At 36.1% G+C, this 16,202-nt stretch overlaps 1 protein-coding gene across 1 annotated transcript; it reads left to right on the top strand.

The window, feature by feature from the left end:
• Positions 1 to 13,748: 13,748 nt before the first annotated feature.
• On the top strand, positions 13,749 to 15,930 carry LOC132315040 (thaumatin-like protein 1). Its single transcript, XM_059813802.1, has 2 exons — positions 13,749 to 13,831; positions 15,061 to 15,930. The coding sequence occupies exons 1-2, from the start codon at positions 13,780 to 13,782 to the stop codon at positions 15,747 to 15,749; spliced, it is 741 nt and encodes a 246-aa protein (XP_059669785.1). The 5' UTR covers positions 13,749 to 13,779; the 3' UTR covers positions 15,750 to 15,930.
• The last annotated feature ends 272 nt before the right edge of the window (positions 15,931 to 16,202 follow it).

Here is a 16,202-nt window from a genome sequence, read left to right as displayed (position 1 = left end):
ACCGAAATTAGGGTATTTTGACTTAATTTGACTAAATTGAACAGGCAATCTTTAATTAATTTGTATGAATTTTTTTTTTTTTTTTTTTTTTTTTGCGTTAGAATATCTAAATTGAAAATAATAGTGAAAAGAAAATAAAGTAAAGTGAAATAAAAAATAATAATAAGAATTGATTTTCTAACATTCATTTAATTAGTATGAATTATTTTTTAAGAAAATTATGGAAAAATATCATCATAGCATAAAAATTATAAATATATATATATATATATATATATACTTACTTAAATTACCCTTATTATATTCACTGGTCCTTATCCTTCAAACCACAAAACATACCCCTACTTCATTACGTGATAAAAACTGTAAGCAACATTTAGGTCAACAAAGAAATAGCTACTGAGATTGTATAAATATGATAAGAGTGTGCCGTGCTAACCTTCTAAATAGAAAAAAAATAAAAATTAATTTTGAGAGTGCAATCGATATTATTTTAACTATATATGTATATACGGTATTTTTTTATTTCAAACAAACAGAACAAGCACTAAGACCCAAAACAAGAATTGAAAACCAGGGATCCTAATACTTAGTTTGGATGGATAGACTCCCATCACCATAATATTATTTGATTGAGGAGTGACCCTGCTAGCAGCATGGGCTGCGTTATTTTATCACCTTAATCCCAAATCTGCCGTTGTTTACAAGCCGCTGAAAAATAATAATTGTGGGTGGTTTGCAGTTGTTTGAAAGAATCTTAATTTTTTTTCCTTTTCATTATATCTAAACTCTAAAAAAAAATTAAATTTTTTTATTTATTTTCTTTTTTTAACTGATTTCATCCAATCAAACGGAGCTCAAGTTATTGTAAATTGAATGTTAGCAATGAAAAATAAGAACAAAGAGAAAATATGGATTTAAATAAATGTGTTTTTTAGTTTTTGTAGGTACCTGATTTTCAGGTGGGTTCCAGATCATCACAAAATAACAAATGGTGAGGTAAATTTTGCAACATGATGCAGGTAAATCTTGCAACATGATGCAATCCGAGGTGAATTGAGAGAGGTGGAAGGCCAGATAAACAAGAGAGAGAGGGATGGCAATGTATATGAAAAACACCATTGACTCCTTGATCCATCTTTTAGGGGTTGTGTGGAGAACTCATTTGAGAGAGAGAGAGAGAGATAGCGAGCTTAGAGCTCTCGGTCTAGGAGGAATTTTCCTCCCTCTTGTGTCTACCCCCTTCTTGGCCTTAGGTCATTTTCTTTTATAGGCCAAGTGAAGGTGGGTGATGTCATTGATGACATCACATGTGGTCCATTAACAAAATAATTAAAAGAAATTAATTTATCAAATAATTATAAAGCAATGTTAAATAAGATGGAGTCAAATGCTTAGGAGTCAAAATGGTATTTCTCTCTCTGCAAGTCAGGCTGAGTGTCGACTCGGCGAACCCTGGACTTCAACCACCAAACCAAAACCTCCTCAGATCCCAGGGAATCCTAAGTCCTGCTCCCAACTCAGGTCTTCGTTCTTCTATTCGAAACATGTTGATGCCGTGGCAACTTTGACCGTTGACCAGGTTATGTGGGCCATCGTTATTGATATGGCGTAGCTCGTTGACTATTTTGACCAAGCTGTGTGGGCCATTGTTGATGATGTGGCGTTTACCATATGGACTCAAAATATAAGTATCAACAATAGTCCCCCTGCGCCAGTGAACTTCATAGAAAGTAGAAGGTTAGTCGGGCATAAAAATGATGTTAATTGTATAAACAAAGAGAGAATATTTTGAGATTCTTAAAAGGAAAAAAATTTATAAGAAAAAGTTTTAAGCAGCAAGGTGTGTCCTCAGATGAGGCATTTCATCTGGGGTAAGTGTTATGAGTTACTCGATGGAAGTCGGATCGAGGAGAAATCCGTCGATCGACTAGTGAGTGTTATGAGTTGCTCGATGGAAGTCGGATTGAGGAGAAATCCGTCGATCGACTAATGACAGTTCGGGACTGGGTTGCTCGATGGACTTCGAATGGTGAAGTCTAATTGATGCCCTAGGTCACTTGATTAACTTTTATAATAGTTCATTCAAGGCTCTGGGTCGCTCGATGATTTCAGGCTTGATTCCATGTTGAAGTTGTAGCCATCTGTTGATGATATGTTGCTATCATGTGGACCGCAAATATACAGGTACTAACAGTAGGGTAGTCCCCTTGCACGAGTGAGCTTTATTGAAAGTAGAAGGTTAGTCGGGCATAAAATGATATGTTGTAATCGTAAAAGAAAATGAGGAATCTTTCGAGATTCCTAAAGGAAAAAATAAAATTTATGAAAGAGGCGTTTAAGCAGCAAAGCATGTCTCCATATAAGGTATCTCATCTCGGGTGAGTGTTCTGAAGTTTGACCAATGCTTTAGGTTATTTAATTTAAATGTTATGATAGTTCGTTCGAGGCTCTAGGTTGTTCGATGATTTCATGCTTGATTCTATGTTGAGGTAGTGGCCATCTATTAATGATATGTTGCTATCATATGGACCACAAATATACAGGTACCAATAGTAGGGTAGCCCCCCTGCGCCGGTGAACATTATAGAAAGCAGGTTATTTGTGCGAAAAATTATGTGTATCCAATTTGGGGAAGGCAAATCAAGATATTGTATCCATCAATCGACTGCTGGTACATTTGAGGTTTGTGTCAGTTGATGTCCAGTTTTGGTAACCTGGTTTGGATGCCAGGGTTAGATGACTCGGGGCTGGCCCGTCGAGATTTTGGATAACCGGGTATGGATGCTAGGGGTAATGACCTGAGCACGTGACCCGTTGAGCTTTTTGAGTTTGTCGCTAGACTATGCATGATGCTAGGACAGAGGCTCTGGACGCTCGTGTCCAAGTCAAATCGAGGCTTTGGGTCCGTCAAGTGACTAATCATGGTGTTGGGACAGAGGTACTGGGCACTCGATGTCCGAGTCAAATCGAGGCTCTGGGTCCGTCGATTGACGAATCATGGTGTTAAGACAGAGGCTCAGGGCACTCGATGTCTGAGTCAGATCGAGGCTCTGAGTTCGTCGATTGACTAAACAAGGCGTTGGGACAGAGGCTCAGGGCGCTCGTTATCCAAGTCAGATTAAGGCTCTGGGTCTGTCAATTGACTAAACAAGGCGTTGGGATAGAGGCTCAGGGCACTCGATGTCCAAGTTAGATCGAAGCTCTGGGTCCGTCGATTGACTAATTATGACGTTGGGACAGAGGCTCTTGGCGCTTGATATCCAAGTCAGATCGATGCTCAGGGTCCATTGATTGACTAATCATGGCATTGGGATAGAGACTCTGGGTGCTTGATGTCTAAGTCAGATCGAGGCTCTGGGCCATCGATTAACTAATCGTGGCATTGGGACAGAGGCTCTGGGCGCTCAATGTCCAAGTCAGATCGAGACTATTAGTCCGTCGATTGACTAATTGTGACATTAAGACAGAGGTTCTGGCCGCTCGATGTCCAAGTCAGATCAAGGCTATTGGTTTGTCGATTGACTAATTGTGACGTTGGGACAGAGGCTCTGGGCGCTCGATGTCCAAGTCAGATTGAGCTCGGGGTCCATTGATTGACTAATCATGGCATTGGGACAGAGGCTTTGGGCGCTCGACGTCCAAGTCAGATCGAGGCTCTGGGTCCGTTGATTGACTAAATGTGGTATTGGGATAGAGGCTCTGGGCGCTCAATGTCTAAGTCAAATCGAGGCTCTAGGTCCGTCGATTGACAAGTACATGTATATAGAATTATATATAAATATGCATGTGCACATAAAGTAAATCGATAAATGTGTGTGCATATTTATATATATTTTTAGATAGTCAAAGTGATGAGAAAGAAAGAAGTTCAATGTATTGACTAGTTTGTCAGTGTGACCAGTTATAACAGTCGTGAGCGATGCGAACATGCACCGGGGAACATTAATATGTAAGGTACAAAATGATGGTAATAGGTCAATGCCATGTCATGTGATACATTTGTGTAGATCAATTTAGTAGTAGAAATCATATTCGAGTAGGTATATATGGATACATGTATTGAGAGGTAGTGGGAACTCGATCGAGGATGGAAGATTTGTTGTTCAATATTTAGATAAGGGCTCGTCGAAAGCCTCATCATTGATAAGATGATAGTTATATATAAAAAAAATGAATATATATATATGTGTGTGTGTGTATATATATATTAATATAATGTTGTAGATCAACGTATGAGCTAGTTGAAAAGAAATATAGTGATATAAAGACACGGTCCTAGCATGATAGTCTAGGATTGATGATGGGTCATACCCATAAGAGAGATACTAAAAGGATGTGTAATGGAGTTGTAATTGATGATAATATGTGGCAAGATACATATATATATGTGTGTGTGTGTGTGTGTCTTTGTGGGTGCCTATATAGGCATATGTAGTTGTCAATGCAAGTTTTAGAGGCTGTGAAGGGAATAATGCATAAATGTATCACGTAGTAGTAAAGCTTTACTGTTATAATTGATAAGATTGCTCCTCCACACATGTGACTATGACAGCAAAGAAAAATTGTGTAGTAATCAAATATATATATATATATTACTATGCTGTCAAAGTAAAAGTTGATGGTTCTATGCAAGCAGCAAGCATTTGTAAGTATGCATGCTATTTGTAAATGATAATGTTAAATTATAGTAGTTTGATAATGTAAAAGCGAGAAATTTTGAGCCTTAAAAATGAAATGAAGAGTAGTTTTAGAATTGCTTGTAACCATAGGGCGGCAGGTGGTGCGTAACAGTGTAGAAAACAAAGTAAGCCGTGCATTGATGTAAAGGAAAGTAAATGAAGTCGTGGAGGAGTTTTATTTATACATATATACATATATATGTATTTTAAATGGATTAAACATTGAGAGACAGTGAAATTTAATTTGCAGCGTTTCGTTAGTGTGATTTATTTGAATAGAAGTAAAAGAAATATCATATTGAAAACGTTGGAACAACATTTGTTCAGCAGAAGCTCTAAAAGGTGTCATTTTAATATTTTTACAGTGGAGAATCATTGAGAACTTGCTTATGGACCTCATTGTTAACATTTTAGAGATCAAAGTTCTCAAGTTAAATAGTTGTATTTAAGGTTAGGGTAAAGTAAAAGCATGGGCTGTCACGTGTTAGATACAAGTTCAGCTAAAGGAATTTGAAAATTGAATAGTCACTGACAAGAGAATGTCGGGTCATCGACTAACAGGGGTCTGAAATTGGCAAGTTTTGTCGGCAAAATGGTGGAATGAAATTGACGGGTCTCGGGGACAAATTGGGTGCCCGAAATCGACCGGCGTCGTTGTCACCGGAGATCGACGGGTTGGTTCGTCGAGGGTTTGAAATTGGCAGGCTGACGTGTCTCGCCATCGATGGGCTTCGTTGTCGATAGAGCCAGTTGCGCAACATCGATGGGTTGTGGTCCGTTGACAGTTGATGGCATAAAATTGACTAGATGTCGACGGGCTCAGCTTCAAGGACAACCGGCGAACAAGAAAGTGGCAGCGAAAGCGAACGGCGATCGAGGAGCAGCAGTCTGGTGGTGACAGCGAACGGCAATCGACGCGCCATCTGTCGGTGACAGCGAACGACTAGAGACGGTCTGACAGTGACGGCGAACAACGAAACCAGTCTATCTGGACTAGTCGTGCGCATCAACTACCCAATCAGCGAGCGTGGTAGGTTGTCATCGTTTGGAAAACAGTTGAACAGTTTGGAGGAGATCAACCGGCGTTTGACAGGCAATCTAAAGGGGTCACTGTGAACACTGGCTGCAAAAAATCGACCGGTGTTGGCAATTTTGGAAGAAGCTGTATGCAATCGACCAGGCCTTGTCGTGGAAAAAATTTATCGCACTAAATCGACCAGCGTTGACAGACGTCTGTTGATAGACCTGCGTCATCGACAGACGTCTGCGAGAAATCGACGAGCTGAGTCAATTAAAACGGTTGCATGAAATGAGGGTCTGCGTTTGGGAAAGTTGCATGTAATCGATGGGCTTTGTCGCTAACAGTTTGCACGAGATTGACAGGTCCCATCATCGACCGACAGATCAAACCAAAACGGGTTCGACGAAATTTGATGGATTGTCGCCGGAGATCGACGAGCATCTTTGATAAAAGCGATGACATGAAAACGACAAACAGACAAACTGGTTTGTACGAAATCGACGATATTCGTCGAAAAAGAAAGTTTTACACGAAATCGAGCGACTAAGTTGGAATCCAAGGGTGTACGATGATGGCAAGAAAAAGGTTGCGTGAAAAATCGACTGCATAAAGGGAAAACGACGAGTTTTGTTGATGGCATCGACTTGGTGGGGAAACAACGGTTGCTGGAAATAAACAGGCGTTGTTGACGGTTCCAAGAAATCGACTGGCTCGTCGATTAAACCAATTGCATGAAATCGACGGGTGGGTCGTCAATCCAAATGGGTTAACGAAAGCGATGGGTTATTGCCGGACGAGCCCATCTAAATAATGCGTCTGCGTTGCAAATTTATCTATTTGTGTGTAATACTTTGATTATGTCATAAACAGTGTTGATTTATGGGCATGCAACACAATGGGATGATGAGATTAATGTTTGATGAAGCACCAGTAAAGGATAGAGCAATCACGGCTGGTTGTGAATGTTGGGATTTATATGCCCTGCCATAGCAAATTCCTATCTGGATTGTATTGACATATGTTCCTGACATATCTAAAATATTTATGATTTATATAATTGGTGAATTCAATGTATTATGTTTCAATTCACTATGAAATTGATAGTCTCCAGTTAATTACAAGAAATATTTATATATATGTATGTGATGACAATCAATGCATGATATATAAATAGTAATTATAAATTGTTCATAGTCGGTAATTATGGATGGACTCATAATTAATTAAGACTTGAACTGGATCCGCGTTAGGTTGAGATATATTGCGAGAGCCGTCGTATGCAATTACTCCCTATCACCGTCATGGCATTTGACTCTTAAGTATGAGAAAAATATAGACTCTTTTATTAATTAATAATTACTTTGATTTGTTCGGCGGATTCTTCGGGATCCTTAGACCGACACTTTGGGTAGTTATGTAATTAATAGTTAGAGGGTTATATTTTCAATATTTGCATCATTGCTACTTGTATTTATTTTGTATTGATTATGGTTGATCACAAAGTAAATTCGAAGGCCTTCGTGTGTTTTTAGACAAAATGATTTATTATATATTTATTTATTTAAATTATTATTTTTGTCAAACAAATGTTTTATTGTGATCGAGCCAGAAATAATCAATAAATATATTAATTAAGTAGTCGGATTGATGGCTATATTTATCCGATAACTAATTATGCATAGAGGGGTCAAAGTGCAATATTGACTTAGAGGTTATTTATTATTTAATTGGAGTTCAATTAATTTTTTTAGTGGAGTAGAAATTAATTTATGAATTAATTGAATTGGGTCCATGGACCGGGCCAATTATTAATTCATTGTAGTCAATAAAATAATAGGCCCAATGGATTCTCACTCATAGCCCAACTTGATATTGGAATCATATTAGATTTGAGACATATGAATTAGAGATGGAGAAGGATTAGTTGTTTCCTTTTCTTTACCTTTATGTTGCCTATAAATATACATGGTCTATGTATATTTTAGGGGTGATTTTTATGAGAAGGAAAAAGGAATAAATTTTCTCTCTCTAGAAAATTAGGGTTTATGTTCTCATCTAATGGAGGCTCCCACAAGCCTAGTTTTCCAAGGTCATTCAAGGAGGCTTATGAGTGATTCCTAAAGGCAAGACCATTACCAAGAAGATGGAGATCCATGGAAAAGATGTCTAGCAAAAGGGATCTACAATAAGTGAGAACATTCACTTTAGAGGAGAGATCTGAGGTTTACTCAAACCTTGATGTAAGTATTCAATCTTTTAGTTGAATAATACATCATATTTTATTTTATTTTTTGCATAAAACTTGTCTCTATGTGATGAATCAAGATCTATGAATTTAAATCCCTCGAAAAGTTTTTAAAACTAGCACGTTTCCCAACAGTGAGAACCACCGGTCTGGTAATATGAAATTAACATACGTATCATCATTGAGATGGTTGCATGAATTTGACGAGTTTTATCGTTTAGCAATACTGGTCGTCGAGTAGTTTGCAGTAAAAGAATGCAACTGTAATGTTACCGATTTTTCCTATTTTCTATTTTTTGGAATTTAATTGATTTTCTGGATTATTTTAATCCTTTCCTTGTTTGGCGTGGCACGCGGGCCCTGAAGGGCGCTTTGGTCATTTTGAGCCAAGGGTTTTAGAAGTGTGTTTCATTTGTCATTCTAAGTCAATAAGAAATGACGGTTTTATTTTCAGAATTTTTCAGAAGTCGGGATGATTTCCAGACTTGGGAACTTCTCCCGGTTTTCTCATCTTAAAGGAGGGGCGTCATCGGCATTTCACATGTGTGTGTTTGTGTTTAAATTCATGTATGTATGTTGTATTAGTGGTAATAATGGAGGGTGATATTATATGGCATTGTTGAGGTTATAAAAGAGTTTAATGGGCATTTTTGTCATTTTGGCTTCATGGACCAACCTAGATAATTCTAGAATCCAAGAGGGTAGCTTCATTTTGACCCCTTTTCTTTCCCTTCATTTTTTGGCAGACATGCTCTCTCTCTATTTTCTTTCTTTCTCTATATTACTCTATTCCTTATCTCTAGAATTTCTTCATACTAGAAGAAGATTTGATTTAAGCTGGAGTTAGCAAATTCTAGATCATTGCAAGGGCTACGTTTTGGTACCGGTATTGTAAGCTTTTGGTAGGATGTGAGTTTGGAGCTTGGAGTTTGGGTTGCTATCTTAAGGTAGGGGAAGTCTAAACTATGAATTCATATGGTTTTAGTGAGTTTCCTATGTGTTTTCTACATTTAAATCTTGTTGGTGTGAGCACGTTTAATTCTGTCCAGTATTGAGTTGTGAAGCATGATTTGTTCTTGATCTACATGATTGGTGATGAAATGGTTTGAGAATTTGTGAAAATTCATATATGATATTGTGGCTGGTATTCCCATGATCCCTTTTCCTGATCTCCTCTTCTTTGGTTACGGCTCACGGGATTTTTAGAAATGTATTTTAGGCTTTTTCCTACTAAGCTGTTGAGCTCACCTTATTATCAGTAACATTTTTTAGGAATTCTGAGACAAGTCAGAAAATGATGTGCATCTATGGACACTGATGTAGTTAGGAATTTATTTCATTTTATTTATATTAAAGCTACGTAAATTTTGGTCAGAGAAGCCTCATCCTTGTATTTAATTCTTTTCAATTGTATAAAATGAGACTATATAATTATTTCATGATGCATGGGTAATGGAGTTATGTTTTGATCAATTATTGATGCCTTCCAATTACATTATGTTATGTTTTATAGACGTGAATCTGAGTTTGGCTGCACATCAGGTTGTTTATCAAGTTCGGCTCATTAGGAGTCCAGGGTTCTGGACTATCAGGCCGCATATAGCAGCTATCCAGGGCCTGTCAGTCGGCTGACAACGAAAACCAGCTGACCGATAGAGCCAGCCAAGGGTTGAACCCTTCCTTCAGCCGAGGGCTGAACCTTTCAGAATGGCTGAGGGTCGAACCATTCTTTCAGAATGGCTGAGGGTCGAACCATTCTTTCAGAACGGTTGAGGGCCGAACCTTTTTTTTCAGAATGGCTGAGGGACGAACCTTTCCTTCAGCCGACTAAACCATCCGAGGTCAGGATGACAGAGCCATCTGAGGTCAGAACGACTGAACCATGTAGGTCAGAACGACCGACCTTGTATGTCAGACCGACCAACCATGTGCTGAAATGGATAGTATGACTTAGTTGACCTCGGGTTCGAGTAAGGACCAGGTTAACGGTTCGGACCCTCAGGTTCGAGTCGTTACAGCAACATTTTAATGAGATAATCATTAAATGGGGAAGGGTCACTGTATACATGTGTGGTCGATGTATACATGTGTGCATATATATATATGCGTGGCTGTACATATACAATTATAAAATAGTGGATTTGGTGTAGTAATTAAAAAAAAAATGACGTAGTGCTTGTGGATAAAGACATTTGTAGATAAGGATTGTGGGTTTTGCCAGCTAGCGTTATATATATATATATGTATATATATATATGTATGTATGTGTGTGTGTGTACTATATAGATGTCAGTTTATAAGATTTGTGTGGCTTCAAATGAAAGTAAAAAAAGGAGATATTTTTAACAGCTATAGTGATAAGGTGTCTCTGGCTGTAATTGAATACAGAAAAGTAATATATATATATATATATATTCCACAAAGTAAATATGTATGAAATTGATTTATGATTTGATATAAATATCTTTAAAAACATGATTAAACATTAGCTTTTTCTAATTGAGCATCAATTAATATCAGATAATAGCATGGGCACAAGAAGATTAAAGTGGGAATAGAGGGGCGTGAGATTTGTGCTATCACAATGAGCCCTAAAATGTGAGTTAGCAACATATAGAAGACCATGTATCAGCAGAAAAAAATGCAAAGAAGTAGACAGAGATGAGTTTTAGAACAAAGTCGCCCGTATAAGGCAGTGAGTTCGCATAAAGAGCTCTATTGAGTTTGCACAGAGAGTTCTTCCATCTTTTTTATTTTTTATTTTTTTATCAATGAATGCTCAATTGCAAAATAGAGATTAACAGAGGCTTCTAAATTCTTCCCTATCCACAAAGGGCTCTTCTCATGATTTACATAGGAATACCTCCCCGGTGAAATTGCCAAATGTAAGTACCTGATTTTTAGGTGGGTTCCAGATCATCACAAAATAACAAATGGTGAGGTAAATCTTCCAACATGATGGAATCCAAGGTGGATTAAAAGAGGTGGAAGCCCAGACAAACAAGAGAGAGAGGGATGGCAGTGTATATGAAAAACACCATTGACTCCTTGATCGATCTTTTAGGGGTTGTGTAGAGAACTCATTTGAGAGAGAAAGAGAGAGCGAGCTTAGAGCTTTCGGTCTAGGAGGAATTTTTCTCCCTCTTGTGTTTATGGTTTACCTCTTTCTTGGCCTTAGATAATTTTCTTTTATAGGCCAAGTGAAAGTGGGTGATGTCATTGATGACATCACATGTGGTCCATTAACAAAATAATTAAAAGAGATTAATTTCTCAAGTAATTATAAAACAATGTTAAATAAGATGGAGTCAAAATGGTATTTCTCTCTCTGCAAGTCAGGTTGAGTGTCGACTCAGCGAACCTTGGACTTCAGCCACCAAACCAAAACCTCCTCAGATCCCAGGGAATCCTGAGTCTTGCTCCCAACTCAGGTCTTCGTTCTTCTATTCGAATCATGTTGATACCGTGGCAACTTTGACCATTGACCAGGTTACGTGGGCCATCGCTACTGATGTGGCGTAACTCGTTAACCGTTTTGACCAAGCTGTGTGGGCCATTGTTGATGATGTGGCATTTACCATGTGGACTCGAAATATAAGTATCAACAGTTTTAAACTAAAACTTGTTAAAATTATTATAAAACTATGTTTGAAGCACTAAATCAGTACCTTAAAGTTAGAATTAGAGAAAGTTTAGTCAACTAAAATTCTTCCAATCCTAATTCTAGATTACAATTTCAGTACTTTCAAACATGACGTAATTTGAATTCTCTCATTTTAACATGTAACATTGCTCATATTCATGGCATGAGGTGTGTAAAACATGCTCCATTGTTTTTTAGTTTGTTATAAAGAAAAGTAAAGATGGTGAGACAGAGACCAACTGTGAGCGGAGGGCAAAAGTGAATTTTCCTTTTTTTTTCTTTTTTTTTTTTGTTTTTGGTAATTTCAATGAGACAACATTAAAATTCTACATGTATGTAGTTCAAAAAATGAAAAATTAGTAGTGATATTATAAAAAAAAAAGAAGGTTCAATGGGGCCAATTTCCCCCAATGACCATATAATAGATCCGTCCCTGAAAAACACATGGTGTGACACGTGGAAAACACGTATATTTTTACGAGAATGGCCTAACCGTATCGGATATAGTTACTTTTTAGATACATGTCTGATATTTCTTAAATATATTCATAATTATATATATATATATATATATATATATATATATATATATATTACATTCCAACACATATATGTTACGTCTCCAATACTTTTAGTGTATATTCAATACTTAATTCTTAAACACATTTTTAACAAGTTTTGAACATTAAAATATAAATCTTTCAATAATAATACATACTCCTATATTATATTAATAATTATATTTGTATCAAACTGATTTTATATATATTGTATATAAAAAATGTAATTTTTTTTTTACCTTATCCCGCATCATATTTTTATCTTATTTTTTTTTAGATTTACCGTATAATATATCATCTCCCGTATCTTATTGTATCAACATACATGTATGTTATTGCATGTCTAAATTAAAAAGGTTGAAGACACATATTATTTAATCAAATTTGTGACATACAATATGTCACATCATGCACCATTAATAGTTAGAGGGGAAAATGAGAAGAGAGTGACAACTAATAAAACTCCATCCGAACACATCATTTTAAAAAGTATCTTTGGAAATTTTTCTTTAGCCATTTATTGGAACTCAACGAAAGTTGTTGGCTTATATATAAATCGAGGTAAAGAATCGCTTTTTATGAAAAAGGAAACACAAGTCACAAACTGTGTGTCATGAACACCATCATGTTGCAATCTTTTGTGCGAAAGAATCATAAGTTCACAAACTTGGAAGAAATTTCAAATCTTAAAATATTTCGTTATATACTTTTATTCATATGGAAAGTTACGGACTTACATTGACATTGTACACAACCATGTTAGCACAGTGAATCAAGAGTTATTTAGGACATTATAAAAAGGATAAATTTTTATTATTTTAATGTTGGGACAGAAAAGTTATTTTTCATGTTTTATTATTTTAATGTTGGGATAGAAAAGTTATTTTTCATTGACGATTGGGCATAACTGACTTTTTACCTTTACATTTAACAGCCAACCAATGAGTTTAGCGAGGTCAAAATTACAAATCTGAAGTGTAATTTGACAAAACAGGAGGAGGGTCAATATAATTTATCAGTATAAAAATAAACACGTAGAGCACAAATAAAAAAAACTTATATAAAAATAAAATAAAACACGAAAAGAACAACTTGGTTGTAATCATCAACTTGCAAACTCTTTATTTCTTCTCTGATAAATCTAAAACCTTTTTGTAGTAATTTAAGGATTAAATAATCACACAATACGCTTAAACTGTGGTGACAAAATATAAAGAAATAAATTTACACCTTCTCAAGTATACATTTTAGAATGAAGGTTTTTTTTTTTTTTTTAAAAAAAAAAAAACTTTTGCAACCTCTCCACAAAAGATATTTTATAAATAGCAAGTCCATAATAAAAAGGCATGCGTTTAAGTTCACTGATAAAAAAAAAAAACTTTTGCAACCTCTCCACAAAAGATATTTTATAAATAGCAAGTCCATAATAAAAAGGCATGCGTTTAAGTTCACTGATTTCTTCCCATAGTTTGGTCAATCCTTTACGCCCATTTACTTACCGAGGAAAAAGCCTCCACGCTCATTTTGTGTGGTGACGGTTTGTGTATATATATACACTAAGTCAATCCCTTCTTCTCATCAAACTGAAAACACGTACCATCAAAGCAATTTAATTAAAGAAAGAAGAAATGGAAGCTCTAAAACTCATTGTGGTGACCTTTGTCACCCTCTTCGTATCAGGTATGAATTGTTATTGTTTTGTGTCAAGAGGATCACAAGGAAGTCACAACAAACTGTTACTAACATAATTTTATATTTTAGTTATTTGAGTTCAAATTAATAATAGATTTACATGTGTTTCTTTTAAATTTTAAATATACGAAAAAAAAAAAAAAAAAAAAGAGTAAAACTTCTTAAAAATTTTTTCTTTATATATTTAAAATTCAAAGAATAATAGGAAAATTACTCTTTATTGGTGCAGAGGTAAGTATTATGACTCAATACTATCTCTTAATATATTCTTCTTTCGGTACTCACAATTTTTTTCAAAACAACTTTTCCACCTTATTCGCATGGGTTTGTGTATATCCTCATTTTCAATTGAAAATTACCTCTGATACCATTGTCACCAGCCCCTAACCGTATAAATACGTGCTTTTTGAGCAAAATTGTAAACACCAAAAAACGAGAAGTGTATGAAAATCGAAAAATATTTGCACGCTGCTTGTGGATCATATTGTTCCTTTTTTATGTTTTATAGCTAGCCAAGGGCTATGGCGTGGAGCCAGCATGGGCTCTGGGACAAGTGTCCCTGGACTTTTTGCAGTTACCCCCTTGAATGTCTTTTCTTTTCTTTTCTTTTTTTATTTTTATTATTATTATTTTTTATGTATCTAAGTTTGTGACATTGTACAAAATTCCCTCTTCAAATTCTTCTTTTTCATTCTTAATTCTTCAATTCTTTTCTGTTTTTATTCTTCTTCAAATTTCTTTTAAACCCTTCAAAAAAAAATTTGCATTCACGTTCTTCAATAAAACTTTAATTTTTTAAAACTTCAAAGTCCTCTCTCTCTCTCTCTCTTTCTTTGTTCTTCTTTTGTTTAGTTTTTTTATTAAAATTTCTTCTTATTGCACTCATGTATGAGGAGGTAAGTGCAAAAACCTATTATTTACACTTCTTATTCTTTTTTCTTTTCTCTTCTTCTTTTTCAATTTATTAAAACAATTTTATGCGTAAGTTGTCTATATTCTATGTTTCTAAATTTTCCTTTACTATATTTTTCTGTGAATTGTGACATGCTGTTTGAATCTTGAGTGACATGCTGTTTGAATCTTGATTACTACACTTCTAATTTTTGACTCAGTCTCAGTTGTTAGTTGCAAAAATATTTATTTTATCATGTTTGATGTGCCCTTGAAATAAATTCCTCACTATGTCACTACTCATATGTACATAAAATGTTTTGCAGGGACTCACTCAGTTACATTCACAATCCAAAACCACTGCCCTTACACAATTTGGCCGGGAACAATGACTGGTGGTGGCAAACCTCAATTATCCTCAACTGGATTCGAGTTAGCATCCGGAGCATCAACATCTCTCAATGCTCCATCTGGGTGGTCGGGCCGGATGTGGGCCCGGACATGGTGCTCCAACGACCCTTCCGGGAAGTTCACTTGCCGCATTGGAGACTGCGGGTCGGGTCAAATTGCATGCAATGGCGCCGGTGCAATGCCGCCTGCAACCCTAGTAGAATTCACCTTAGCAGGCTATGGCGGAAATGATTACTACGACGTTAGTCTCGTGGACGGCTTCAATTTGCCAGTCACGATAGCACCAGAAGGCGGGTCAGATGGCGGGCTAAGTTGCAAGTCAACTGCATGCCCGGCCGACCTGAATGCAATATGTCCGAGTGATCTAGCCATGAGGAATCCAGAGGGTTATACAATTGGTTGCAAGAGTGCGTGTTTGGCCTTTAATAAACCGGAATTTTGTTGTACTGGCAACTTTGCCACACCAGTAAGTTGTAAGCCTTCGGATTTCTCTAAAGTCTTCAAGAGTGCGTGTCCTCAGGCTTATAGTTATGCTTATGATGACAAGAGTAGCACGTTTGTATGCGGTGGTGGACCTAACTACCATATTACATTCTGCCCTTAGAGATGCATTCATATGACTATATGAGCCTAGGGTACGGTATCCTTCGGGTATTTTAGATTTTTTTTAAAACAAAGAGTGTTCACTAGAAAGAAACTATTGTAATTATCATAATAAATTGTATTGTTTAGATGATCATTAACATACAATATTGTTTTTCTTCTTATTTTTAAGAAAATATAAATCTATCAAATTCAAAGTCGCTTGTGATGTTGAATTATGTAGCTGCTTTTTTGCATTGTTATAACTTATAATTAAGCACTTTTAATTTTGTTATATATCTATACAGAGGCAGAGTTGTCAAAAAAAAGTGGATTCTAGCTAGGATATCAAGTAGTGCTCGGAAATGTGGATGTAAACCAATTTTCATAAATTTTTACTTTCACTAAATATTTGTTGTTACCTCTACCTGCAAAAGGGTTTTATTTTTACTTTGACTACAAGTATTGGGTCAAA

This window comes from Cornus florida, unplaced genomic scaffold (assembly GCF_030987335.1).
Source record: "Cornus florida cultivar Cherokee Brave unplaced genomic scaffold, ASM3098733v1 CherokeeBrave_3.0.0_Hap2_Chr06, whole genome shotgun sequence".
Taxonomy (NCBI): domain Eukaryota; kingdom Viridiplantae; phylum Streptophyta; class Magnoliopsida; order Cornales; family Cornaceae; genus Cornus; species Cornus florida.
Note: the sequence above shows the minus strand (reverse complement) of the source record. Positions and strands in the feature narration are given on the sequence as shown.

Excerpts from the sequence above, each read along its gene's own strand:
- LOC132315040 (XM_059813802.1), top strand. The coding sequence starts at position 13,780 with ATGGAAGCTCTAAAACTCATTGTGGTGACCTTTGTCACCCTCTTCGTA. Across the intron at positions 13,832-15,060 it reads TGTCACCCTCTTCGTATCAG|GGACTCACTCAGTTACATTC; the intron begins GTATGAATTGTT and ends AATGTTTTGCAG.